The 27,731-nt window shown below is 39.3% G+C and overlaps 1 protein-coding gene across 1 annotated transcript in view; it reads right to left on the bottom strand.

Annotated features, from left to right (window-relative positions):
- LOC141901713 (leucine-rich repeat and coiled-coil domain-containing protein 1-like) overlaps positions 1-27,731 on the bottom strand; it is a 92,958-nt gene that overhangs the window by 44,120 nt on the left and 21,107 nt on the right. Inside the window, exon 10 of the mRNA XM_074789137.1 lies at positions 25,026-25,125. Coding sequence (XP_074645238.1) covers positions 25,026-25,125 — 100 coding nt within the window. The remainder of the gene's footprint in view (positions 1-25,025; positions 25,126-27,731) is intronic.

The raw sequence follows: 27,731 nt of genomic DNA, 5'->3' as shown, positions 1-27,731 counted from the left end.
CAGCCAGACAGACAGAGGTGACATCAGCATTGTCAACGCAGCCTTTTGAACCCGATTACTCAAGACAAGGCTTTGGAGGGTGTAAAAATAGCGCGCAATAAACGAGTTTGTAATGACGATTGAGAGACAGTGACTGATAGCATTTACGTATGAATGGACAAGCAGTAAACATTCAGACTGCCGTTCGTAAAACATGATGTAACAACGCGTTGTTTTTATCAGCTACTTCATATCTTAAAAGTTATGAATCTGCCAACGAACGTTCGCGATCTTCGATAATACTCCATAACTCATACGATATCATACCGCAATAAAAACATTCGAAGCAGCGAATCTATCAACCGATATTCGACGTAACCTGACAGAACGTGGAAGTTGAAATTGTACCTAAACCGTCCCATCTGTGACAACTACAGCACATTACATTGCCAGTCAAACACTATTTGGAAACAGATTTTTCTCATTGATAAAAAATTAAAAGTTTAGAATACAGCGTAAAAGTACAAGAGAGACTAACCGTTGATAAAAACACTGTATCGACGTTGTGATGATTATATAAAGAGAATCCCACAATAATAATGGAAAAATAATGTTGAGACGGAAACGTTTCCAAGACCCAGTAGTATTCTAAAGGGGGGCTCAGATCGACCTAACGACGCGACTCAACTGGTCGGCGACTGGTTTTCCGGCGACTACCGCCGATCGTCGCATGATTTTCGTCACCAATTCTAGTCGATCTGAGGCTAGCTACGACCGTCGTGCGACAGATTTTCACGATCGGCGACTGAATCGCAGGAGTTGAACATGCTCAACTTCTATGACGCAACAGAACCAGTCGCCGACTCGTCGTTGTCGGTGTGCGTGTTTCTGTGATGAGTTGCCGACTCGACAACTAATTCCAGCCAATCAGTGGTGGATCAGAAATGAACATGGCGACCTCATGGCCTGCCAAATATGAAGGAAAGCTCTTTGTTATTGTGAGAAGAGAAACACAGCCTCCATATACAACGCCGCTGCTGCTGCTGCCGCTGCCGCCTTTCCATGACATTTTTGCATGTTGATAATAAAAAACCTTTGATGAATAGCCTAAAATCATGAATATTATTTGAATCACTCTAAAAATTTCAATTTTTCTCTCACAATAATGCCGCTAAATAGATGGAGAGTTTATGGAATAAAATGGCATACATGTTGTTATTTTTTATTGGGAAATGTGTGCACGTAGCTTCGAACGGGTCACGTGATCTACTCGTAGGGAGCCCACGCCTCGGTGTATCGGTGTCAATGTGAGCGCGCTCACGTCCAGTCGTTACGACCAATAGCAACTGGTCCGCGATTATCGCTGAATTCGATCTGAGTGCAATCTACGACAGTCGCCGACAGTTGAGTCGCGTCGTAAGGTCGATCTGAGCCCGGCTTAATAGTTATCTTCAGTATTCCTCAAGATGACTATTGGAATATAGTCGAAATGTCGAGTGAACTACTAGCTCAAGGAAACATTTTTGGACTTTTTGTTATTATTGCGGGATTCTCTATTCATCATCATGCAGATTAGTTTCAGTAGACATCTGTTCACCTGAAATAGCAATTTTTCTGACATGTTTGAATGTGATCAGGCACTGTTCGCACACAACTCCGATGTTTACCTCAACTGATCCTGATGCCGTCATTTCTTGTCTCACTTTAATTTACCTATACATCGGTGCCGGTAGCTACTGACATTTCCGGATTAAAACTCTACTCCGAAATTTCCTTTCCTTACAGTTTGGATGCAAGGTACCCGCGATCAAGAAAATGAAATTCAGGTAGGTTTTCATCTTCGTTACATTGATTTCTTGAAAAAGTCACCCCCCATCGAAGGGTATCTTCAATATATAATAGATGTCTATATAATATAATCTATATAATAGATGTTATTTCATAATATATATCATTTCAGTTGGAAAAATAAGATATATAGGAACAGCCAATAAAAATAAATGATACTATCAAGTTTGTTTCAATGACAAGCGACTAGCTCGGCGACAAATATGAATGCCTTTTTGTCGATGTTTATTGCAACAAACACCCCATAGCTATTCTTCAAGATCCTATATCCGATAAAAATGATTCCATCAAGGCTCGGGTAGCTCGGTTAAACATCTGAGTAACAGATCTACAAAATTGGTTTATGCAACACGACCTCCTTGGACCTCCAGACATACTCGCAGACCCAACCTTTTAGCTTAAAGCCCTGCACGTGTGAGCTGAAGAATGCATAGAAAATTGGCTGCATCATTTTTTTCAGCGCATTATGCTGTTCATCAAATATTCAATTTATTTGATGATTTTTAATGCAGCATCAAGTACGTTTAGCTGAGCAGGTAACTCTGCGCCGCTTCCAATGCCAATGCATATGTGTTATTACTCCAAAACTGATGATAGGGGTTAGCGTATCAATCTCGGAAAAAGAAATCATTGATTTACTACGTGGGTATCACTTTCTGCATTTGGGATTACCAGAATGAACTTACGTTCCGCTGTACTCATGTATATTCCCCCTGGACATCCATAAAATTACCTTTTATTCTTTTAGGATTTTATCTCTAATGGTTTATTAGTACAGCTCCTCCTTCGCGGGCTTATATTTTGCACTAAATCAATGAGTACCAACTTTGCGCAGGGCAAAATACCTACGATATTCAATCAGAACATGTGCAGAAGGTTTCAAGAACCGAGAATGACGTTCTGTTCGCTATTTTCCATTACAAGTTTTTCAAATAGAAAACTCTTCCCTAGATGCCCAGTCACTGGTGCACACAACTTTATTGGAAATACATCAGTCTAATACACCTGATAGGCAGCAAAATCATTCGCATCTCATGATAAATTTGTTTCCAGGTATCGGGATCGTCTCACCGCTAATGGCCTGTGATCGCATTTTTCATGATCAATGAAACCTCACCTTAGCCCGGCTGGTTGTCGCGACTAGTTTCCGATTTACTACGTTACATTATCACACGCCGCGAGAAGTTTGCGGTCTCGCGACTCAAAAACTCGTCGACGACTGAACCAAACTATTCCAGCAGGCGATACCTCGTACGCTATCGCGAACACTGTCGACGGTGACGAAACCAAGATAAAACTTTTCTCATTTCCGGGAGACTGAATTACCTGATACGATGACTAGATTATCAGCAGTGTCTCCTCTATGTTCGATGACGCTCGACAATGTTTTGAAGGATATTCTATCAAAGTAAGGATGCGTTCTTTGCTATATACGTTATATATGCAGTATCTATTTTCGAAACCTATTCCACGTTGAGAAAATCAGAGCAGCAGAAATGCTTAACAATAGGGTATTCGAATTGCTGGTCTACCACTACATGCTCGGAACGACATATTTTGGAAATGATTTAGATTTCAAACAATAGGGCCTTCACAGGGTGGCCACTATTATTTGACTTGGTTTTTGCCTGACTTTTCCGTGAATATTCCCTGACATGCACCTTGATTTCCCAGACTTCGATCTGGGAAGAATCCAATAAATCAACACAGTCAAATATCTAAAACAAAGACATAAACAATCTTGACAAATTTCCCTGACTTTTAGCTTTTAGACGATGGTTTTGACTATTCCCTGACTTTTTCAAGAATGGACAATTCCCTGCTTCATTGCCAGCCGGCCTCATTGCCAGCTTAGATAGAAGTATAACCCATAGACGTATCCAAAAAAAACTACCCCTTCGCCTAAGTTTCTTCGACGCTTACCATAAATCTACGACACGATTATATCTCGCTCGGCTGAATTGAATTAGCTACGCAATATTCAAAGACGATTACATTTTGCATTTTACGACATGATTACTCGGAGGTCCCCCGAAAACTTTGCTCTATATGATCAATATTTGATGCGATGAATATTTTGAAAATAAAAGGGAACAGTAACGAGTCAGCCGGGAGATATACGATGGATATTTTCCGTGGGTAGTGATGCAGCGTATATCACACCCAACGGACAACTAAACAATGCCAGGGCAAATGAATAAAACAGGATGACGCAAGAATACACACGAAAAGCAGTTGAATATAAATCGATGAATTATGATTATAAGTGCGAGTTAAATGACGAGAGAGTGACCCTAATGATATCATTACTCAAGTTCCAGTGAGAAAAAATGATGCTCATTCAGTAAGAAAAGCTGCGAAAACTTCTTTTCCTTATCCATAGTTCTTTTTCTTTTTTGATCTTAAAACAGATGGTCCCTGCTACTTATTGCATCGGTAGATTTGGTTTGATTTGTTTGAGATTTAGTTATAATGCCCAGTTTTGGGGGCGCACCCTGAATCAGGCCCCTGTCATAATGAAATTTGTCAACAAATTTCTTATCACTTGCAACGGTAACATATTTCTTAACCAGTTCAGGAACTGTTTTTGTAACATCATGCATGAATATTCAGGAGGTGCACTTATGAGTAAGATAATATTGATTCACTTTCGATGAATATGGATTCAGCAAATAGTTGCATAATATGCGGCGTAATCCTCAAGACCCTAATCAACTCATCGTCTAAACAAATGAGGTAGTGACTCGAGTTAAAAAAATTAATAGTTTTCAAGTATTCTTTCGGCAAACTTAGTTCAACAAAGCTGGCGAATATATTACTAAACAAATGTTAGGTATTTACCAGGACATGGATTTTAAATCAAATTCAGGCTAGAGAACTTTTTTCTGACTAGACAAAAAGTGGCAATTTTAGCAGTGGCATTTTTCCCTATGTCGCCGCAAAATTTGGTGGCATTTTTTCCGATGGCATTATTTCCACAAGTCGCTTAACGATCAATAATATTTTTCTGATTCTTTCAAATATGAACGCGATTCATCAATATGGATGATGTCTGTGAGCGCGCTGTTATCTAAGCAAATATAATGTACGCTTCGAATGAGATTATTTTTTTCATTCGCCGGTCTCGAATTTCCTAAAATTAGTTTTGCCATCGATAATTTTCCGTCCCAGCTGTGTTCTAGGTAAATACAATTATCTAGTCGGATGCGTCGAACGTACAATTTGCGAGGTTTTTACCGTTTTCGCTGTTCTTTGATCAAAATTTCAATCGAAGAAATTACTCGGGTTTTTCTTCTACAATAGCAAACACAAATTCACCAAGAGATCTGCATAATAAGGGCCAGCAATGAGTTGCTGCCTGCGATATATTTACCCTTTAGAAACCTTTCCTATGGTCCAGAAACAGGATTCTACAGCATTTATGTCAGTCCATAGCTAAATCCGCGCAGAGACGATGCAGCCCGGGTCAAATGAGCCCAGACCAGAACCGAGTAAAACTTGGCCGACCTCTAACAGGCACATACTCATTAATTGATACGAGCATATAAGGTTGGCCCAGGCCTAACCTAGCACCAAATTTTGGCCTGTGTCAAAACACTCATGCGGCAGCTCAAATTTGATATCGGCGTTCTTTCACAGCAAATCCTATCTTAGAATATCTCAGATAAAATTTAGGATTTTGTCTTCAAATTCGTTAGGACCACATTACATTCGATGGATCACTGGATCTCTGTAAAAACCAAAACTGTGAAGCTACAATAGAAAGTATTCATGACGAACAGATGCCATGTTCTGTCACCCAGACTGTTGATTGTCACATCGATAGGTAATGGTATTCCCTTGTTGTATTGGCTTCACTTATCAGATAGCGTAAATCATTTTATAATCAGCACGTCAGATTCCATCTTTGTTCGCTCGTTGGCTACAGCTTTCAATCGACGACAGTAAACATCATCAGAGACTTCAAAAAGTTCTCGCGGTAATCAGTGTGAAAAAAAGAGAAGTGACAGTTCGACAATGCACACGATCATGTTTCAGTCAAACTCTTTATTTTATGATTGATTACTGAGATCAATCTATCTATCTATCAACAGGAGCAGATCCAGGGCCCAGTGTTTAGAATCTTGCAACATTAGATCTTACACTTCTCTCAAAGGCCTAATAGGTGATATTTACTAAGTGGCCGAATTCATTTTTACAATGCGCATAGTAATCTTTTATTTTAAAGATGTCCTTTTAAAATGATAAGTGCTTTTTTCCAAATATTGAGCAACAAAAAGGCTTCTGCGACTCACTGAAGATCAAATTGCATAAATCTTTTGTAGATGCTCTTTTTGCAATCAGTTTTGCCTTTTTTTCATAACAATTTGCTTTCATGATCATGCTCCTCCTTTTTTGATTATCGTTCATTCCTGTCTTTTCACTCCTTTCTAAATGAACCGATGCCTTCGCTTAAATTACTCCAACTTCCCGATGGCCTTTCACTTAGTCGCATTTTACCTGGAATTCAGTCTCGTACGTCACAGAAGCAATAGCTCTGACACGTAACAGGAATTTTTGGCTGATGGAAAAGAAACGAGGGTCTTGGGCAAGACAATCAAGGCCCCCTGATCATATTAAAACAGATTAGGCCGATGAGGAGCCCACTTATGAGGCTCAATATTTTTTATGAACGAGATAAGATTGGTTTTACCAGAATCACACTGAAAACCTTAAACGTTCTCATGTTACTGTATTATGCTCATTAAACAACTTGTCATGTAATCTGGTCAATGTACCAATCAGTCAATATAATTACATTTGTGCATATATAAAATTCATGGATACCTAAGTAAAATCAGATGCCTCATTGATTGTAAAAACTGCCTCACCCTATTCTCATCATCTAGAAAATTAGCTTAACATAAAAGTGTAATTCCAAGAAACGAAAACAAAAATACATGAAAAATCATAGAAATATGTTCCGTAGAGCATTAGCACTTCATCCGAAAATGATAATTTTACTATCTAGAGCAAACTATTCAATAGCGTAGCGTTATGATTTGTACAAGGAGATTCTGTTTATCACCAGAAATCGCTACAACTATTTTCATCTTCTCAAAATGTGGTCTCTAGAAAAAGTCAGCATATGCGTCAAAATACGTCAAATATCACACAAAATCGAAACATGGATAAAGAATTTTCACTCTCATATGACGCTACCTTGCAGCGCTCTTTATCAAGTATTCTTTTCCTTGTGCAATAACAGCAGAAAGTTTATTTAGTCCGCTGCCACCTTCCAGATAGATACTACGTATAGTCGTATAGTCGTCTAGTCATCATTGTTGATTACGTCTTAAGTAACAAATAGTCCACTTACGCATTGCCGCCCAGCAGGGCAATCAACTCGCCTGACTTACATCTTCAAATGGTCCCCAGTGATAGGGGAATATCAATCATGCGTCCAGCGACTGACCGCCGTATAAATGGTAAAAAACATGGCACTGATGTTATTAGATAAGAACGGCTCGTTTTTCGTGAAATATGCATCCCTATTCATTCGCGAATAGCCGTCGGAATGGCCGATTTGGGATTGATTATCTGTGTCTGCCATGATGCGATGAGATGTAACTAAAACATTTAGGTAATCATAAGAATGATAACATTGCCAACGTGGAGCGCAAGCAATGAAAAACAAAAAAAAAACGTTTTTCATAAATCAAACATGTTTGTTCTATGCAACAACTGTACTGAGCGTGGTGGTCGTAAAAAACAGAAATGTCTTCCAGCCATCGGAAAACTTTCCGCCTGAATCGACTGTCATGGGAAATCATCCGAACATTTAACCTGATGACGAACTACAAGCATGTAAGTGAAACCGTAAAAAACAAAATTAGGAAATCTGAAAGGTTTAATTCGCATCATTATCATGGAATCAGTAATTCCTAGACAACTAACACGAGGAAAACCTATATTCATCTGCATTGATCTTTAGGACTGATGACATTGGAAAATAATTGGAGAGATGAGTTAAGGATGATTTCGAGTGAATGTCAGCTTTCAAGCTTCCGACAGAGATACCTGATTTCGTGTTCCCTGTAGATAATACTGAAATGTAAATAGATAATAGAGTGCATTATGTGACATTATTTCGTTATTTCCTTCGTGTGGTTATGATTATTTTGTGCTTCAAAGCGTAGGAGTACGCCTAGTGATTATCTCGTGAGCAACAGGGATATTCGGCATGGCTTCGAAGAGAAATAAACTGCAACTTTTTTTCATCTCTTTAAGATAGGAGAGAATGACGCAAATGGATTTCGAGTCGACAACGTCAAGTGTTTACCTAAAACCTTGCAGTGTAAATTTGTCGAACGGACAAAATCACTAGTAAAAGTTACGAGAAAACTACTGGAAATGGAGTCACCATTGCAGCGCTGTAGCTGTGATCACACAAACCTTTTTGAGACAAACATTTTTGGTCCGGCCAAATTTGGCCTGTGACAAATTAGTCCCGCAACAACTTTTTGCACAGGTGCCAAATGGGCCTGTGCCTGTTTGGCCTGACCAAAAACATTGAACTGGGCCCTGGCCAAATTTAAGCAAGGGTCAAATTATTACGGGTGAATTGCTACGGGTTCCAGAAGTGACTCACTTTGTTTAAGCATTTAGTATCGAGTGAGTGGTTTTCATATAAACGCGCTCTCTAATTAGGTACGTGCCAAATTTCACTCGGACCTGATTCGGGCCAAAGTGAACGCAGCTTATGCAAAGCCCGGCTCAGATCAATCTGGCATCGATGCCTTTCGTAACATTGCACTTGAGTTGTTACCAGTCATACGAATGTCTGCGAGTATCAGCGTCGATACACCGACTTACAGCATCCTCACGAGTTCATGAGTGACAAGACACAGGCGACAACTGTTTCCAGGTTCAGACTCTAATCTGGAACCCCGAAATTACCATGTGTTAGTTCTCACTGCATTTTGGACATGTTGTATCTAGGGCCAATAATGAGGTTCCTCCCCTGAAAAAAGTATATGAAAGACAAACACACGGATAGTACACAGACAGGAGCTCATAACGGAGGTCCGATAACTGAAAATATAACTGAATTTTAAAGATATCTTCAGATTTCTGATTTTGAAGGATATCAACGGCTCAAATACGCTACTTAATTGATGACGGCAATTCTAAATGCATATGTCAAGAATATCTGAGATGTGTCATTTTTTATCCTTTAAGCCAAAGGTGAAAGTGCCGTTATTTAATGGAGCCTAGTTGATGAAAATGATATGTTTGTGTGGAGTGCGGGCTTGCTGAAGATGATTTTGACATTTATGGAGGTCGACGTTGATGATGCGAGCGGCGGAAAATACAGCCGCCGGCTTCGACACAATTAACAAAGCCGGCGTGACCAATTGCCTAACGTATAGAGCGGTCAAACAGTGAAGCACGCGGTATCATGCGAGGAAAGTGCCTTGATCCAGAATCAGGACAGAAAAAAGCAGAGTCCAGGCAATGGACAACATTTAGACGATAAAAATTGTTGTCTGTCTCAACATGTCCTGTCAGTCACGACGACTAAAAACTGGGACTTGTTTTACACGTATTTCGACAATTTTTTAGCAACTTCTCGGAATTTAGCCAATCAAGACACGACAAATTGCGACCTGGCCCATGCGAGATGGCAAATTCTATCGAATGAAGATTCTGACGTACATGTCAAGACCTGTCTAAAAAAGTGCATCTTTTGTGTGGTTTCATCGTAATCAATAGGACCAATCGCGTGATCGCAGCTTATACTCCTACGATTGAACAAAAAGAAGTGTTTTCTTATTTCGAATGCGTACCAGCAGGCAGCAAGTATAGAGTGGACCGAATTGATAAAAGCAATAAGGCAGTGATATATCAGATTGGATAAACAACTCATCAAACATTGAACAGCAATTACCGTTTAATATTGTCCTAACATCATGCCAATGTCACATATTGGTCAAGGTTACATACTGATGGCTTCAAGTATTGATATGGAAAGAGAGTTCCATTCGTTTTGATCTCGAGGTATCTGGTCAGAATGATTACTTCAAGCTTCGATACATTTTGTAACTCGTCGAACTCCCAGGTAAACTGCTTTTGTCTGAGTGCGTGTTTCCGACAACCGCGGGTGAATCGAACTGCAGTAGCATGTCAACTACAGATAGCAGATCCCCGGCAAGATGAAGCTAGTAGACTACACGAACGCAAACAAATAGTTACTAGAAATCAATATGTAAACACTCAGGAACTACGTTCTACACATGACCATGAACTGTATAATGTCCAAGACCGGTGATAAGCAAAACATGGGCTGAACTCCTTAATAGCCACAGTCACATAAGCATTTCTGGCCCAGGCCCAATTTGGTAAAATGCTCATGGCAATATCTTGTGGGGCAGTCATCGCTTTCTGTAGCCAATGCAGCATGCGTGCATGAACACACACTCTGATATGGCCGTTCTAAATTTGGCGCGTTCCAGGTACGCACCCATTTAGAACGGTCTAACAATTGATAGTGCGAACACGCCTTATCTCCCTGATTTGATGCTGATGAAATCAGCTTTTACGCAGCATTTTCATGTTTTTTCGCTGATCACAATGACCACAATGACACCAAATAAATAGACCGCAGGATTGCGTAATCTTTCATCTCTCCACGGTACTGAACTGGAGGTAGCGTGCAATGGATGACAGTAATTTCATACAATATAATCTTATATTTGCGTGTCGAAACTCATCAATCTGTGCAAATTAATGAAAGCTAGATTCAGTTTAAACTTAAACAACTGATATCCCCAGATCCGCTTGATTATAAACAAATTCCAAAAAAATGCTAAGGATTAGTTTAAGTTAATTTGTTTAGTTCATAAACTAAATAAGTCACTATTTCGAAGAATGCCAAATTCAATCATAGAACCGATCATTTTTGCCAACTGAAATGTATCTATGGGGTATCATTTGATATCATTATGGGGATTTCTTCCCAAACTTTAGTCCATCACGTCAACACATTTCACAGGTCAAAATGTCTCTTTGTTGAGGGAGTAACCTCGCGATTCTTGTCCACATGCGATACGTCAATGACATGTCCTCATTGTAGCCTCATCTCCCAAAAGTCAAATAAACCGCGATCAACGAAACATCTTTGGCTGTTCACACGGGTGCCAAATAGGCCCATGCCAATTTGGCCCGACCAAAAAAGTGGGACCAGGCCTGTGCCAAATTTAAGCACGGGTCAAATCATTGTGTGTGAATTGCAACTGGTTCCAGAAGGGACTCACTTCGCTTTTTTTTAAAGATTGTTTAGAATTGAGTGGGTGATTTGCCTGTGAACGCGCTCTCTAATCGAGTGAGTGGTTTACGTGTGAATTATTTCTATTAAGGCACGAACCAAATTTGACTCAGGCCTGATCCGTGCCAATTTGGCACAGGCCAAATATTCGCTGTGCGAACGCAGCTATAGTCACGCCAGGGGAAACTTTGCAAAAATTGCTCTCCATGTAGCCATGAGTTGTTTGTTTAATAAATTCAGCGCTGGAAACCCCCGGCTGAATTGACTGAAACCCCGATATCCAACTTAGCAAACATGCCTGTCATGTTTTCAGGGCCGTTTTACCGGTATCAATTACCGATTAGAAAATTGTACCTAATTTCGCGTAGTCTTTACCGAACATGACGCTGCATTCAGTAACAGCGCAATTATCAGCGCCAACTCTTCGACTCTAGTAGATCACCTGTTCCGTTGGTCGCGAATAAAACAATCTATTCGTAGTACTTCATGTAAAAAATCCCCATCGTAAGGGAACGAAAACAAGTGTGGGCGACGATAGCCGCCATCGCACGAGAATTAGTCGCGGAACGTACGTCAAACGGGTGCAAAACGGCTGTTTGGCCAAACCGAAAACGCCCATCCTCCCCCGGCAGGGATTCGAACCTGATGGCATCGAGATTGCCATGGTACGAAATCCCTGCCACGCTTGACCGAGTGCGCAGCTTAAATGATGTCATTATTAGCCAATCAGATATTAGCGCGAGCCAAACTCTAGCCAGGGTCATTTCGAATTGCGAACAAAGTTCAGGACCCAGTTCCACAGTTGTGAGTTAGAGTTAACTCTGAGTTAAAGTTAGTTCATTTTCAATGTTTTAACCCAGGGTCAAATCTTAACTCGGAACTGTGGAACTGGACCCAGGAAATGTTAGAGCATTGTTTAGCATCAAATGAATGGTTTACCTGCATATGCGCTCTCTAATTAGGCACGGGCCAAATTTGTGTGATCGCGGTAAAAGTTTCTCTAAGAGCAAGAATCATTTAAAAATTCAAAAGGTTTATCAGAGACAAACCATTCCCATTAGAATAGCTATCTCAACGCACACGAGAATGGCAGAAAAATACAAATTCTATTTCGATTCAATGGAATTTTTTATCGGCGACATTTCCAAGATATCTGATGAATTCACCGCAGGTGGGCTCTCCTGATAAATCCACCGTCAGCAACGTGCGGATGAAGCAGAAATTGTTTACCATAATTTCGATGAACTTCGCGAAGTCTAAGAAGCTAGTGTGTGGCGCTAATCATCTGAATTTCAATCGAGGAACCAATCGAGAAAGTGCATGCCGACTTCTGTCCACAGCCGCATCAAAAATTCACCAGATCGCGTAATATTTCTTTTTTTCGATCGGAAAGCAACAGATGATGGATGAACTGATGCGCAAATGGACAAAAATGATCTTCACTCATTCATTTTTGGGACATTCCGACTGAAGTACCATGATTACGCAACAACAACATCGTGTCAAACTTCGATAAACTCCATTTCTTGTTTCATATTCTATGCATTGGAAGTAATGTTTATCAGGTTTCCCCTTGGGTGCAGCATTTAAGATGCCATGATTGTTTCTAGATTTATGTGTCCGATCAAACTCCGAGCGATTTTTTTGGAGTTCTATAGCGGCGAATCAAGCGATTTGGCGATCAGTTCAGTTAATTCAGAATCTCGGCTCAAATTATGGCGTGTGAATTGCTATATTCCTTGCTTCGCCTTTTTTAAGCATTGTTAAGTATCGATTAAGTGGTTATGTTCAAGTTCAAGTTCAAGTTCAAATTTATTTCACAGAAAGCATGACAGGCTATGTACACAGGTTGAGAGAAAACAAACAATAAAATTTACAATTTTTTTAAACAAAGCACAATTATAAAAAGAGAGAGAGAACAGTAGCTTTCAGTGTGGGCCAAGCAAAGCCTTTAGGCCGCAGTCGCAAGCACCCAGGGAAAAAAAACGAAAGGGAAATGAAGAAATAAAGGGGAAGGAAATGAAAGTTGATGATTTTTGATAATTTCAGGAGAGTTTATATGAGTAAGCTAGAGGGTTCAGGAGAGTGAGCAATTATAACAATTAGGGTTATTACATGGATATCATTGTAGGCGGAGGTGAGATATGGTCTGAGTTTACGTTTTAAATTTTGTTTGCTTGTTTGTAGGATGTCATTAGAAAAAGGTAGTTTTTGCCAGATGTTTGAAAGAATGTTTTGAGGTGAATTTTGATGCGGGGTTGGCGGTGTTTGTTTTGAAAATAAAGAATATGCGTGGTCTAAATATATGCTTTTTCTGATGTTGACTAAAGGAGATAAGTTTTCCGCGGTGAAGTAATTAGAAAAGTAATGGGGTGAAGATTTGATGGTGTTTTGAATAAAAAGTGCAGTTTTAAGGATGAGGACATCATTGATTTTGAGGATTTCAAGATTTTTTAAAAGTGGGTCTGTGTGTGCAGTGTACTTAGAGTTGGTGATTATTCGAACAATCTTCTTTTGGATTAGGAGGCATTTTTTATTATAAGGCGAGTGGCCCCAAGCCAACAAGCCAGAGTTCAAATGAGGATAGACTAAGGTGTGGTAAAGAGAAAGTAAATTTTGTGTGTCTAGGATGTTTTTAGTTTTGTTTATGATACCAGTAATTTGTGAAATTTTCTTGTGTATTTTGTCGATATGTGGTTTCCAGTTCAGATTTTCATGTATTGTCAAGCCGAGGAAATCTATTTGTTTTACTCTTTCAAGTTCAAAGTTGCCTATTTTGATTTGTTGTATGTGGTTTATGAATGGTCTTCTCTGATAATTATGAAATATGATATATTTAGTTTTGTTCAGATTAGGGGTTAGTTTATTAGCGATAAGCCAGTCATTCAATATGTTTAGGCATTCGTTTTAGAGTCCATGGTTTAGGTCATGCGAATGCACTCTCTCTCCAATTAGGCACAGGCCAAATTTGACTCGGGTGCCTTATCGTCTCTGTGTGTTCGCGGCAATGGACATTTTTCTGTCGCGAAATTGAGCCGCCAGATTATTAGAACCACCCACATTTTATTTCGCTAAATCTCAATAATTCCAATTCCGGCTTCAATTGAGTGGTCTGATCTGCATCTTTAGCCCGTAATCTGTCATTAAATCAACACAATCCGCTGATAAGATACCTAATATTGATTTAATAACATATCTAATCTAACGCGGATTACAGCTTTATCAACAGACATGTCATACATCAACAGACATATGTCATACATCGCATGATTATACCTAATCGTAACTTCTTTAAGATATTTCATCAAAACCGATATCCGTAACAGATCTCTATCCGACCAAATTCATAATTGTGGCCGATGAGAAAAATAACATAATAATCTGTACTGATGAGATGAACAGACCCTCGTGGCCCTACGTGAAGATGACTAAGGGGGAGGGCGCACTTTAAATAAAAAGACATTTTTTTTCGCACAGACTTGCAAAGGGAGGAGGGTCCGAGTCAAAAAAAGTTTAAAATCTACACTTTTAGATGGCATTCCCTGCATTTCAATTGATTATTGTCAAAAAGATTATTTGCGGTTACGCCATGGATTGAGATCCAATTTTATTTCCAGCAACACTAGATCCTAAAAAGGGAGCGCGTACCCTGCAAATCCGGCCCTGGTTATTACGTCCTCCATGGCATTACACGGCATGTCCATCATCCGACCATTTAAAGACAATTGGAATTGACAAAGTCGAATAGTTAGTCCGAGAAAGTCATAAAATTCACAAAATCCAGACAGAAGCTCGAGATCAATAGACGGCTATAATTATTTGCGTAGTAAGAGACACCCTCAATCAGAAAATGACACTAACAACTGCATTTTTAATAACAGTACGCAGTACCAGCATCGACAGCCTAGTTAACATCCTGCTGGTTTCCATAATACGGTTGTCATCAGTTTTATAGATATGCGTGGCTCATTACTCTAAAGAAAAATCAATTTTGAACTTTTTGTCGATCTCTGTTCTGTTTTCAGATTCATTTATCTCAGATATTTAGTCAGAGTAAGCTGATTATTAGCGTATTGAACAAGCAAATATACCGAAAATCACTGACAGTTAACAATATTTTTCAACTGCAAAAAAAGAGGTCGCCATATTCCACAGGGTCCAGAAAAACTATTGGAGATGGAGTTACCATATTCCACAGGGTCCAGAAAAACTATTGAAAATGGAGTGACCATATTCCACAGGGTCGAGAAAAACTATTGCAGATGGAGTGACCATATTCCACAAGGTCCAGAAAAACTATTGCAGATGGAGTCACCATATTCCACGGGATCCAGAACAAGCATAGACCATACAATGATTTGATTAATTCCACATATTCAACAGACATCTACACCCATATGGTATTCGACACTTTGCCAAAAAGAAAAAAAGGGGAAAATCATATTGCACAATTAATCAGACTGGGTACTTAAGTCATTAGTGGTCTGATGCCAAATTAGCACAAATGAAAAAATTTAAAATTTTGATGGTCCATTCAGCTCATTTTCAATAAAAACTGCATTTTCAACGGTTCGCCAGAAAGCCAGTGATTAGTGCCGAGTGTATGGATCCTGTACAGTTTTAATAAAGACTATAATTAGACTGTCAGAAAGAGTTGGGATTCATATAAAATATGGAATATAAGTTTGATTGTTAAATGGCGATAATGAGAATTTTCCCTGAAATTTATATCTAAAAGATAGATTTGAGTCCCTGGCTGTTGTTTATTAAAGAAATTTTGATGACTGCAGTTTATCATATACATGTATCTGGATATATCAATCTATGTTAAATTCTAGCAAATTATCTGAAATCTGAAAACTATATCAATCAGCTGGATGACAAATTAGTGACAAGTTTATTACAATTCAATTCATATCGCAGAATACCATTTAGTATGGACCTTGAACCAGTTTCTGTCTCCGCGCAAGCACACACATCCAACCAACCGACCCATCGACCAGACCAACCATCCAACCCACCAAACCAACCTATCAACCAACCAAACCCACCAAACCAACACACCAACCAACCCAACCCACCAAACCAACCAACCTAACCCAACCCACCAACTCAACTCAACCCACCAAACCGACCCCCCAACCAAACAACCCACCAACTCAACCCACCAATCCAACCAATTAACCAACCAACTCAACCCAACAACCAACCAAACCCAACATTTATTCCATTCCAAAATTCATTACGGACTAGGATCGGTGTTCGAATGGAATGAACCAATTTGGATCCGACTTTTCATTCGTGTGAACGCTTGAATGGTACTAAATTGGAACGGACCAAATTTAGACCATTCCAAATGACATAGGTCCAGATAACATAGTGGGAACGTACTTTAGTCAGTTACTAATGATATCATTTCATTCACAAAAAAGTCAAAGCTTAAAAAGGATATCATTGTGAATTAATGTGAAAGCAAGCGTAAATGCTGTCAGTAATCTTAAATTGCATTGGCATATCTTAAGTTTCGAAATAGACCGCTCACTTTTTTCATCGGACATCTGCAATCTGCGCTCGATCGCGTTTGAAGGAAATTAGAATTGAAATGCAATCGCCGAGAAATTGGTAACTGACATAGTAAAAGGATGAGGCCGACAGCTCGGTAGCATCTGTTAGAGATATATCTCTTCAACGAACAAGCACATTCAAATGATGAGTGCATTCAGAAAAATAATTGAACTGACTGCGAGCTATAACGTGATTCTGCTTCGAACACTTAACTGATGCTGATGTACTTTACAATAGGAAGAATCTACAGAGAGTGGAAAATTCCAAATTCAGGTGAATATCAGTTGTCAGAACATTGTTCTTTGTCAAGAAAACCCTTCGGTTCATAGGATTCTATAAGGACATTTTAACACCTTTTCAAAGAAAAAGGCAGCTACATTAGAACTTTCAATCACACTTGTGAAGTTGTCATAGTTTTTTTATGGTCATCTCTAAGATCGTTGTTTTAAGTGAATAAAACCGCCATTTTACTGTCGCCTCCATATAAACGGTTTTGAGCTATTCTCATAAAAAATGGCCATTTCGTTGTGAGATAATTATTGTACAGCGATGTTTACAGACTCTTTGTGGTAGAATGTCTTCTAGTTTGTATTTCATGTGAATCGGTTGAGAATCTTTAGAATTGCAGTCAATTGCAGGAGAGGTAATATTCAGATTGATGATTAGTTGCCACCCTTGCTTTGTTTTTGTTATGCAGGGAAACTGCAGTTGTTCATTGATACTGTTTCATACCCACTCAAGCCCCTGTGCTTTTTTTCAACAGATACGGTTAGATTTCCATAGCGTTCTGCCAAGGTCCGACAATTTTCAATTCGCAACTGAACATACATCGCTTATTTGAAATTGCCAAATTGATGAACGGAATAATTGCGTTTTTCGAGTTTTTCGTACAGCAGACCGCTGATCTGTCATAGCTAGCTAAGAGACGATATTGACAGATATTCATCTTTCACGGCAATCTATCACCCATATCACGATCGAGCTATAAACCGCGCAACGACAGATCGCTAATTTTTTTCAGACGTTTCTCAGACTTATCGAAATACGACTGCGCAATTAACGACATGTTAAATTGTCAATTCCACACGATATTTAATACTTTCGATCGACACAAGTCCTGTATTGCGTGTCCAGCTGCTTTGTTTTTCGAATGACGCGAGTTGTAATTCACCGAGAAGCTTCATCGACGAAGCTGCCGAAGTTGAAAATGTTGTCTCGTATTGATTCTAGAACACGAGGAGCTATAAGTTAAGCGAGTGCGTTTAATCACAGAAACGTAAATTGTAGAACAGTAATGGAGTGGCAATGCCACACGACACCAACGATATGTTATATTATAGGTTTTTACAACTATTTCCCACTTGCGGGGCGACGCAACGATAAGTGAATTGCCATTTACATCGACGCACTAACGCGAGTTAGGGACTCGTTGCCCGTGAGAATGTCACGAACATGATGTGATGACACGAACGAAGAAGAGGTCACCGGTTCTCTCGGACGGAACTAATCAACAATGCCTACTTATAACGATTCATTAATTAATTAATTAATTAAGTAGCTGTAAATAGTGAATGATGGCTGTGTGTGTAGCAGATTAATCAAACCAGTCAGAGGTTTTATATAGAATTGAAAAGTTTCTGTGAGCATTGAAAATCACCCAGGCCCAGGTTCACGAAAAAGTGTAAGCCGAAAATGGAATTGTTGTCCTCATCGTAAAACATGAAGTGTCCAAAAGCAATTACACCAAAAATTTGAGTTAAACTTTTTTTTTTAAACTGGACCCAGGGCCCATCGACTGGTAATGACTTCAACATCCGGCGCTAGCTCAATTGAAAATGAAATGTGAAAAACCGAAAATTCGGATTATATAACAAATTCTAACGTTTTCACATTGGGAATTTCTGATTGTGCGGCTAGGATTTACAGAAAAACTTGTCTACAGCGGACTAGAAAGACTCTTACAAGATTTTTCTCTTGAAAATGGCAAGAATGATATCCCGATTGGATAGGGCTCGATGACTTGATGGAACGCAGTATAAGGCGGAAGTGAAAAAAAGAACCTCAGACGATATTGACTAATAAACTGTTTGCCATTATCCAGCAACCTGTCATCCATACAACACAAATACAACTCCCATTTGTCAACTTCTGCAATGACAGACCCTGAAAGTCAACAGTTTTAGTAGCAAATGCAGCTGGTCATTGTTAACCCTGAAAGGCTGTTACCCAGGGACGTGTTTTCAGAGGGGTTTTGTTTTCTAGACAGAAGCCAGTCACGTACTGGTCGCTTAAAAAAAGCGCACTCTAAGATCATTTTACCTGAACCACAATTCAATTCCTCCCTGAACAAGCAAGCTAAGTTTGATCAGCTGGAAAAATATACCTATCGCTAAGATATGAGCTGATAGAAGTTAAACGTTCCAGGGTTCTTCTAGACCGGCGTCGTGGACATGTCACAACACTGAACAGTTGCTATGAATCTGAATGAATCATCGTAGCCAAAAACTAAGTCACGTACCGCATTTTATCTCATGGTATAAACCAAAAGTTCCTATTTGTTTTCATGAATTTGTGTACAAACGCATAATTCAGACGTCACGTGGTGCACGGTAATGGAATACTCGGAACAGAATACATAAAAAGCTTCGAACAATAATCAAAATTTTTGATAACTCTGTACTCCACTCACGTATAAAGATGAAGACATGCATAAAGTGGAGGATAAGCTAAGATAAGTCGTTGAAATGGAGGCTCAGTTTACATAAGAGTTCGATAGAAATGGCAGATAGAGAAGGGGTATCCTAATTTTACAGTGTTGTAAAAAGATGGAAGATAAAAAAGAAATACCCTTATTTTATGGCTTAGCCCTGTTGATAGATATTAGCTGCGTTCACACTAGGATTTCAGTACGGTACTAAGCGTTCACACTAGGAAATTATTCGAGGCCTGTTTTCGCGGCTTATTCAGTTCCGTACTGAAATACGCGGCTGATTAAACGCGGAATGCGATTCCGTGCCGAAAACCCGATCTCAGTACGGAACTGAGCTGGCCGCGTATTTTCTTCAGTGTGAACGCAGATTTGGCGCTTAGCTAGCCGCGTATTCACATCCTAGTAGTACAAAACACTTAGCACTAATTACACTTCCCTCTATTGGCACACTGGGTGACTACTATACTGGGCTTACTAAGTGCCGAATCGCGACTCGTAGTGTGAACCTAAATGGCTGTGTAAGCGCCGTATTTTGGTGAATTTGGCGACAGCGAAGTACGGTACTTTGTAAGCGCTGAATCTAGTGTGAACGCGGCTATAATTTTTTCCTTCATCTTATTGCACTCTGTAAACTTTTAGCCTCTATTTAGACATCTTATGGAAAGTTTTTCCTCTTTATCTCCTCACATAGAATCGGATCAGTGTAACTCGGTCTATGACAATGGTGAAATTGATGCTTGTACAAATGGCAATGGTCCAACGCTGGGAGAAGACACTGTTTGCGACAACTTCATAAAACAGATATATATCAGCGCAGTTAGTTGGCACATCTAGCTTTCATTCACGACTTCATCTTGATTACATGTATCGTAATTGCTGAAACAAAGCCGATGTACAATAATCTCGACGATTGCTCGCTGCTTTCGCAATATATTCCTCAGGCAACCCTCCTTCAACGGGCCTACTGATCTCAGGACGTTGAAAAAATGGAAAATAGTTTTCCTGGAAATGGGATGACTTAAGCTAAGCACAGGGACAATATACCTACCATCCTTCCTAATCCATTGCATATTCAAGTTGTCCATGTGTCATCCATCACTTCATTTCCTCAAGAGCGAAGGATTTATTTCTTTTGAACAGTTTGAGCCAAGCCATTTACATAATGCGTTGTTGGTTTTTTTAATTACCCAACAAAATTAACAACTGTTCCTGAGTCATATTTTTGGACTGGATTTTATAATTCATTTGGCAAATTCTTTGTTCGTCTTAAAGATCTGTCTTGAAGGAACTTCAAAGACAACATTTCAATTGTTCGAATGAAGTTCAATATTTACGAATACCATAGACCAAACAAAACACCCCCAGACTTGACATCAGAGAACACGTCGCGCTTAAGTAGCGACAACATGACGAGACGTGACTGGTTTTCCTCCCAAAAGAAACAGCTTTGACAACGGAATAGAGGATGACGCTTTAGCCATCATAAATATCAACCATATGGCAATGCAATTACCACTCGCGCGACAGGTGATCATGCCTTGGCCATCATCAGCGGTACCTTTAGATGAAACGTAAACATCCAGGTATGGTTCAAACGTTATATATCTCTTTTGACTAACCTAAACTTGACGAATGAATCGCCCGAAATAAACGATAAGTCCTAAATTTCGGTATATATCATTCTACACGTATTCAGCGCAAGGCATTTAACAACGTGGTGGTTGCTTTTTCCTGATGTTCCACGATAAATCGACGTGATAAATTGTGGACAGAGGCAGAATATTTCATTATGCAAATACATTAAAATGATTGCATAAAAATGCTGGCAAAATAGGCCCGCACTTACCCAGCGGGACGTTACAGTTTGACCCGACAAATTGGGTTAAGTACACAGCGATCGTAACAGCATCACGGACAACAATGAAGTCATAAATTAGTCGCTATTAACGAGGGACGAAAGAAAACATTTATCGCAGGTAAATTCGATAGAAAACGCCGCGGTGACATTTTCAAGCCAGCAGGGGCTTGTTGATAAGCTGATGAATAGCACGGCGGCAAGCTGAAATAAATAACGTATTGATGGCCAACTTGATCATCGAGTCCAATAGGAATATTTATGAGCGAAAAACACTCATTCATATCGTCGACAATTACGCACATTTTTTGAAGGATCGCGCCGAGCTGCCGTGGAAAATGCCGCGTACATCAGTTCTCAATCGGAGTGGCATGCGATTCAAGCTGACTCGAGATGTGTTTACATAACAAAAACAAGAAAACGAACTTGAAAGTTCATCGACGCCTGGAAAAATAGCGATGAAATGTATCTAATTACGAAATAAATGCCAAAAATCTAATTCACGACTGTTATTTTTAAACGCCAATATTCTTTGCACATCTACCCACGCAGAAAAATAACAGAAAAAAAAGAAGAAAACTAACTTAAAAGGTCATTGACGCATTGAAGAATAGCAATGAAATATATGAAATATATCTAATTACGAAATAAATGCCAAAAATCACAATTGTAGTGGTTATTTTTTAGCGCCAATATTCTTTGCATAGTGCACATCTACTCAAGCAGAAGTTTTTACAGCGTCAAAAAAGATTTATTCACCTGACTTGTCAGAGATAACGGAGCAGCTGAAAATTCAAATGGCTTTGAAAATTATGACCAACAATCAATTGTTGACTGAATCTGCAATTCAAGTTCAGAGGGATCATAGGAAAAAATGAACATGGAAAAAAAAGATGAAGGAAAAGTTATGAGAAATGGAGATCAAACTACTGGCATCGCAGATCTTTATATCTAATGACATTATTCATTTTTCATGACGCATATTTTATAGTTTGATTTAGACAATTAAAATACATATATTCCTATAATCAATTCAGAATATAGGATACTACACCGTGCAGATGGAGTTGAATCTTTCTGTGAAGCCATTAGCCGCGATCACACGAGCATTATTGGCCCAGGCAAAAGTTGGCCCGGAACAACCTTTCACACGGGTGCCAAATGGGCCCGAGCCTGTTTGGCCCGGGCCAAATTTGCCCCGACCAAAAACATCGGACCAGGCTAGCACAAGGCAAATTATTGCGTTTGAATTGCAACTGGCCCCGGAAATGATCCACTTCGCTTTGTTTGAGCATTGTTGAGTATCGAGTGAATGGTTTGCGTGTGAACGCGCTCTCTAATTAGGCACGGGCCGAATTTGGCCCGAGCCTGATCGGTGCCAATTTGGCCCGTGCCAAATCTTCTCCGTGTGATCGCGGCTTTTGATTCAAAAGTAAATCTTTCGTGCAACACCGCGGAGTTACAAGTTACAAGTTGGTTTATTCATCATAATCAAATGACATGATCGTCAATGAACAGCGAAACAGAAGAAAACCACAGAAGAAATCATCCACGATGACCAGCATCATAGTCAGTACATATAGTTTACATGAAGATAGTTTTCATGAAGATTTGATTCATATTAATTGTTTCATTGGTTTAGCTGGCCGCATAAATTCCCACCTTAAACTGACTTATTTCAGAGGAAGAGCACACCGTTCCACTTGAAGAACTAACACACAACCTTAACTAATTCAGGAATTGTTCTTACAATCTCAGGAACTTATCAAGAGATCTATGCATTCAATTTTGTTGAAATTGATGAAATAGTAGTTAAGTTTTGATTTAATTTTCCTTGACCATTCTTTTCCTTAGTCATTTTCACCTGGCCATTTTTTCCTTCCAGTGTTCAACAAGTCCTGTCATTGAGGTCCTCTCCCACTAGTCGACTAGACGCTAAAAAGGTCCATCAAATACCTGGCATGTGCACTGGGTGCATGTAATAGGTCTGTTTGTCGGTTGTTAGTAATGGCAGGTCTCCAGGTGGCTATTAGATGAATGAAAAAATAGATAATGATAGAAGGCAAACACGCGCACAAATCAATATCGTGTACGAAAGTCAAAGTCAGCTGAATGCGAGACATATCCGACCATATTGATTCACCGGTGGTTGATGACGACGCCGGTGACAGCTTCGCAATCAAGTCAACATCGAAAACGAAGAAAGATTTTTGACGACGCGAAAATTCACGGGAGATAAATTTTCCGGCGATATTCGACATCCGACATCGTGGAATGACGGTTAAATCTGTCACCGGCATCAAACGATTTTCAGGGATGGTTTCGACGACCATGACGATGACGTACTGCCGACACAGTCGAGTACGGATTTATAGGTCAGTGGGTTAAACCGCAAATAAAACCGGGAAATATGCCGCCGAAGATATATGTCACTAAGACTTTGACAAACGACTGCTTCACCGACGCAAAAATGGCTCGATCAGAAGAATCCGTTCAAACTCAGTTCCACACGCATCGACTGCAGGGTATCATAAATCAGCCCAAAATCATCCGTGAAAAGTCTGAATAATCTACCTCGAGAATTCAGCCGGAAAGAAAGCGGAAACTAACAGTGATAAATGTTTTTAATAATGTGACTCCTAGTAGGAGCGCTGTTATCTATACGTGGTGCACCCTAAGATAGAAAAATCTAGAAATATCCAATGCAGTTTGGTTAGAGATCTGCATCTTTGGTTTTCTTATCACAAATCAGCAGCTTTTCATAGTAGAATTCTTGACCGATAAAATTTATAACAAAAAGTACATTTAAAAAAGGCAAAGATAAAAAGAGCGTTCACAGTAACATGAATGATGACGAGAAGAACTTCTTCCGATTCTTCTTCGACTTCTTCAATTGAAACATCACATTGATCATCAGGTCTCTCCCTCAACTGAATGACGCCATTATAACGGCAATCCCAGCTGAGATCGCGAATAGGGAACAATTATTAAATTACGTTTTCTCATTTCAAATTTACGCTCTGGTCTTCAGGGATCGACCATAATTCGTAGAATGAGAAGGGAAATATAAATATTCACGCAGCACCCAATTTCAAGCGTAGGGAATACAGTCGTACGTCATAAGTTTTTAAACTTTAAACAGGCCCGTAGCGTGGGGGTATCGGGGGTCCGCAAAATGATTTAGTTCCGCTAATTTTTCATATCAAAATATCCTTGAGCTGAAATGTAATTAAGCTATACTATAACTACAACTAACAACACAAAACAAGTAAGCCATAACAAACATGTTTGTTTGTTTGTTTATACCTTCCCAATATCAACAGACTCACTCCCAGGCCATACCTGAGCATCAAGTTTTCTACATTTTCCTGGATAATTACCCCCCCCTCACCTCCCGGAAACCTGCTCAGTTCGAACAAATTTTTCTAACGCTGTTGTACGCTAATTAATCATCGAGGCGCCCGGGACACAATAACCTATATCGTTCTTCGTCGAGCCCTCTCCTCTTGATCATCAATCTTCCGTCCTGTCGATACTATACATACGTACATACATTTATCAAGTGAAGCGACGCAGTTAATTATTACCTATTGACAGATTCAAATTCGAAACAATGAATATTCAGATTCTATTCGATCTCAAGGTCGCAATGCTATCAAAACGCTTACGCGCGATATGAACTTGGGTACGTTTGAATTACATATTCAACGCCAATGCTCTTAACCGATGATAATGTTTAACTGTACTTTGAGGTTTCCTACCTTTGTTCTGCAGCAGTTTTATATGGTCGATCAATTTACCGCCGGCCTGTTCCGCTTTCCATCGTCTCTCCTGTTCCATCGACAGTTCCCGAGTCAAATGCTTCAAATAGAAAAATACATGAAGGTAGAGAATTTTGTCACATTTTAATCGTTCGATGAAAAATGATCAGGAATTGATTTACTTAAATTTGTCTTAACACTACTTCGAAAACCAACCTGAAGAATATTAGCAAATAATAGTTAGCTCAACCTGGTGCATATTAATGGAGGGAACAACACCAGGAAAAAAAATGAAATATCCAAGTTTCAACTTCAATGTCTGAAAATTCAAATATTTTCACCGGGTAATCCACTGTTACCTCGATCAGGAATAAATGGGAGAACTTTTCGAATTTATAGAAAAGATAGCAACTTTCGTCATGGCCCTCCTTTTTACTTTTTGAAAAAGAAATTATGGTCTTCTGGGAAGAGGACAGTGTCGACTGAGAAACCAGACCTTTTAAATATTGAATTTTGTATACAAGCCTTGTTGCTGTATGAACCTAAAACTCATTAGATGATTGGTGAATGGGTACTTAATGTGTATATAGCTCATCCTGAGGGAGTCACTAAATTACGCCTCGAGTACCAGTTGACCAAATTACCTCCAATGTAACTTCATATCAATTATCAACGAGCTAAATGTATGTGAACATATTGAAGGCCGTCCTTCAGAGACCAGAAATGGAATACCACTGAAACTTTTCTCCGATAATGATATCAATTTATACGTAACACATATACATTGCTGACATCGATAATTTTGAAACACGATGGTGAAAAATCATCAAAGATGTTTAGTCCAAATGTGATTTGACTCATAGTCTGGTAACATAACTGCATAGCCTGTTCCGAAGAATGTACTGCTTCTCAGCACCCAGCAAGTCATCTATCAGGCCAGGAACCTAATTATTCCTGTACGGAGAAAAGAAATGCAATGTGGCTAAGTGTCTGTCTTGTCTAGCGACATTACAGTACTGTAGTGACATTCAAAGGAGATTCTGGGCTTATGAAGTACTGTACCAATGTGGTGCCAAATTTGCCAGAATATCGCACATGTGGGGAATGGTTCCAAGATGGTGTCTCAGTTACAACATGTACAATATGTGGCTTGCTAAGCGCTGAATCTGTGTCCGCACTACAGAAGATGCATGGCCTTCTCAGTACCATATCTAGATAAGGTTTTTGGCGCGGAATCATATTTCGCAACCGTCCTGAATAAGCCACAAATGGAACCTACAGAATAATCCATTAAATAAACCATTTTACAGTTGCTAGCCGCCATTTCGTTAGGGTACTTTTGTCCTGTATCATTGGGTAATTTTTTCTCTTTCTTTTTATGTGGGTGTTCGAACCCATGACCTTTAATTCATCCTGAATGATCTAATAGCTAACTCAGTAATAATCGCTGTAAAAGTGTTGCAGCATGGGACATCGGAACCGATTCAAGTAGAAACCTTCCTTTTACCGTACCTGATACCATGAAAAGTGATGCAGCGATCATCAGTCATTGCGGAGTTTGATTTCCAAGAAAATAAACTGAAAACACTTGACGAAATACAAAAGAAAAAACTCATGCGATATTTTTGCAAATGTCACCACCAATAACACGACACTGTACTGACAACAAGTGGCGGATTCGTTTTCATCTTTTGTTTAGATGATTAAGCTGGAAAATATATTCATATAAATTCTAGAACTTTTCATCTGGAAGATGACTGAATAATTGTGGAATTTCTCTCGTATATTTAGACATTGAATTTCAACCCTGAATCTTGTGAAAATTGCTTGTTTCATTCTCATATCATCAATATCTCATCGTTTCTCAAAGTGGTCTAGATAAGCTAGTCCACTACTCCAATAATATATCCTTTATCATGGTTTATAATTCAACATCTCCATCACGAGTACAAGTTTCGATTAAAAAGAACGTAGGATAATTTTACAAAAGTTCATCCGTCGCTTAGATGGCCTCGATCTCCCGAGAGTTTTCCGGCGTTGCGAATGTAGTGGAAATTGTATATTAGGTTTTTATCGCGTGAAAAACGCATTCAGACAACGCTGGGGACGGTCCTCGACGGAGAAATCAAATCACACGCCACATCAGGTCGCGATCAGATTACGCATGTTCACTAATTTCCACCTAATAAAAAGCGTAGTTGCTATAAATGATCATGTTTCTAAACTCAATCATAAACCGCCGTCTTTAAGGTGCAGAATATTCTCCCATATGAAAAGTGTTTCTACAGAAAGCTGACTTTGGCCGAGTGCTTCAACAAGACGACTTATATCTTCTAAATTGACTGAATACCGTCTTAATTTGCTGGAATACTCGAAAGAGGCACATACTCATCAGAATTACAATGAAATATAATCAGCATCAGTTTCTTTCATGGATTTTATGTAGAAAAATTAAGAACACTGTTTCTGCAACAGACTGACTTTTGTTAGATGTTGCAACAAGACGACTTATATGTTCTAAATGACTGAATACTGTCTAAATCTGTCGCATAAGTCAGAAGTGGCACATACTCGGCAGTCTTACAATAGAATAAATGTAAGCGGGATCAGTTTCTTGCATGGATTTTATGTAAATGAAAAAGATTCTAAGAGCCGATTTAATTATCATTTCATTCATAACAAAGCACGGATAAAAAAATGCTCATA

This window comes from Tubulanus polymorphus, chromosome 3, assembly GCF_964204645.1.
Source record: "Tubulanus polymorphus chromosome 3, tnTubPoly1.2, whole genome shotgun sequence".
Taxonomy (NCBI): domain Eukaryota; kingdom Metazoa; phylum Nemertea; class Palaeonemertea; order Tubulaniformes; family Tubulanidae; genus Tubulanus; species Tubulanus polymorphus.
The sequence above is the reverse complement of the archived record's forward strand: the minus strand, read 5'-3'. Positions and strand labels throughout refer to the sequence as shown.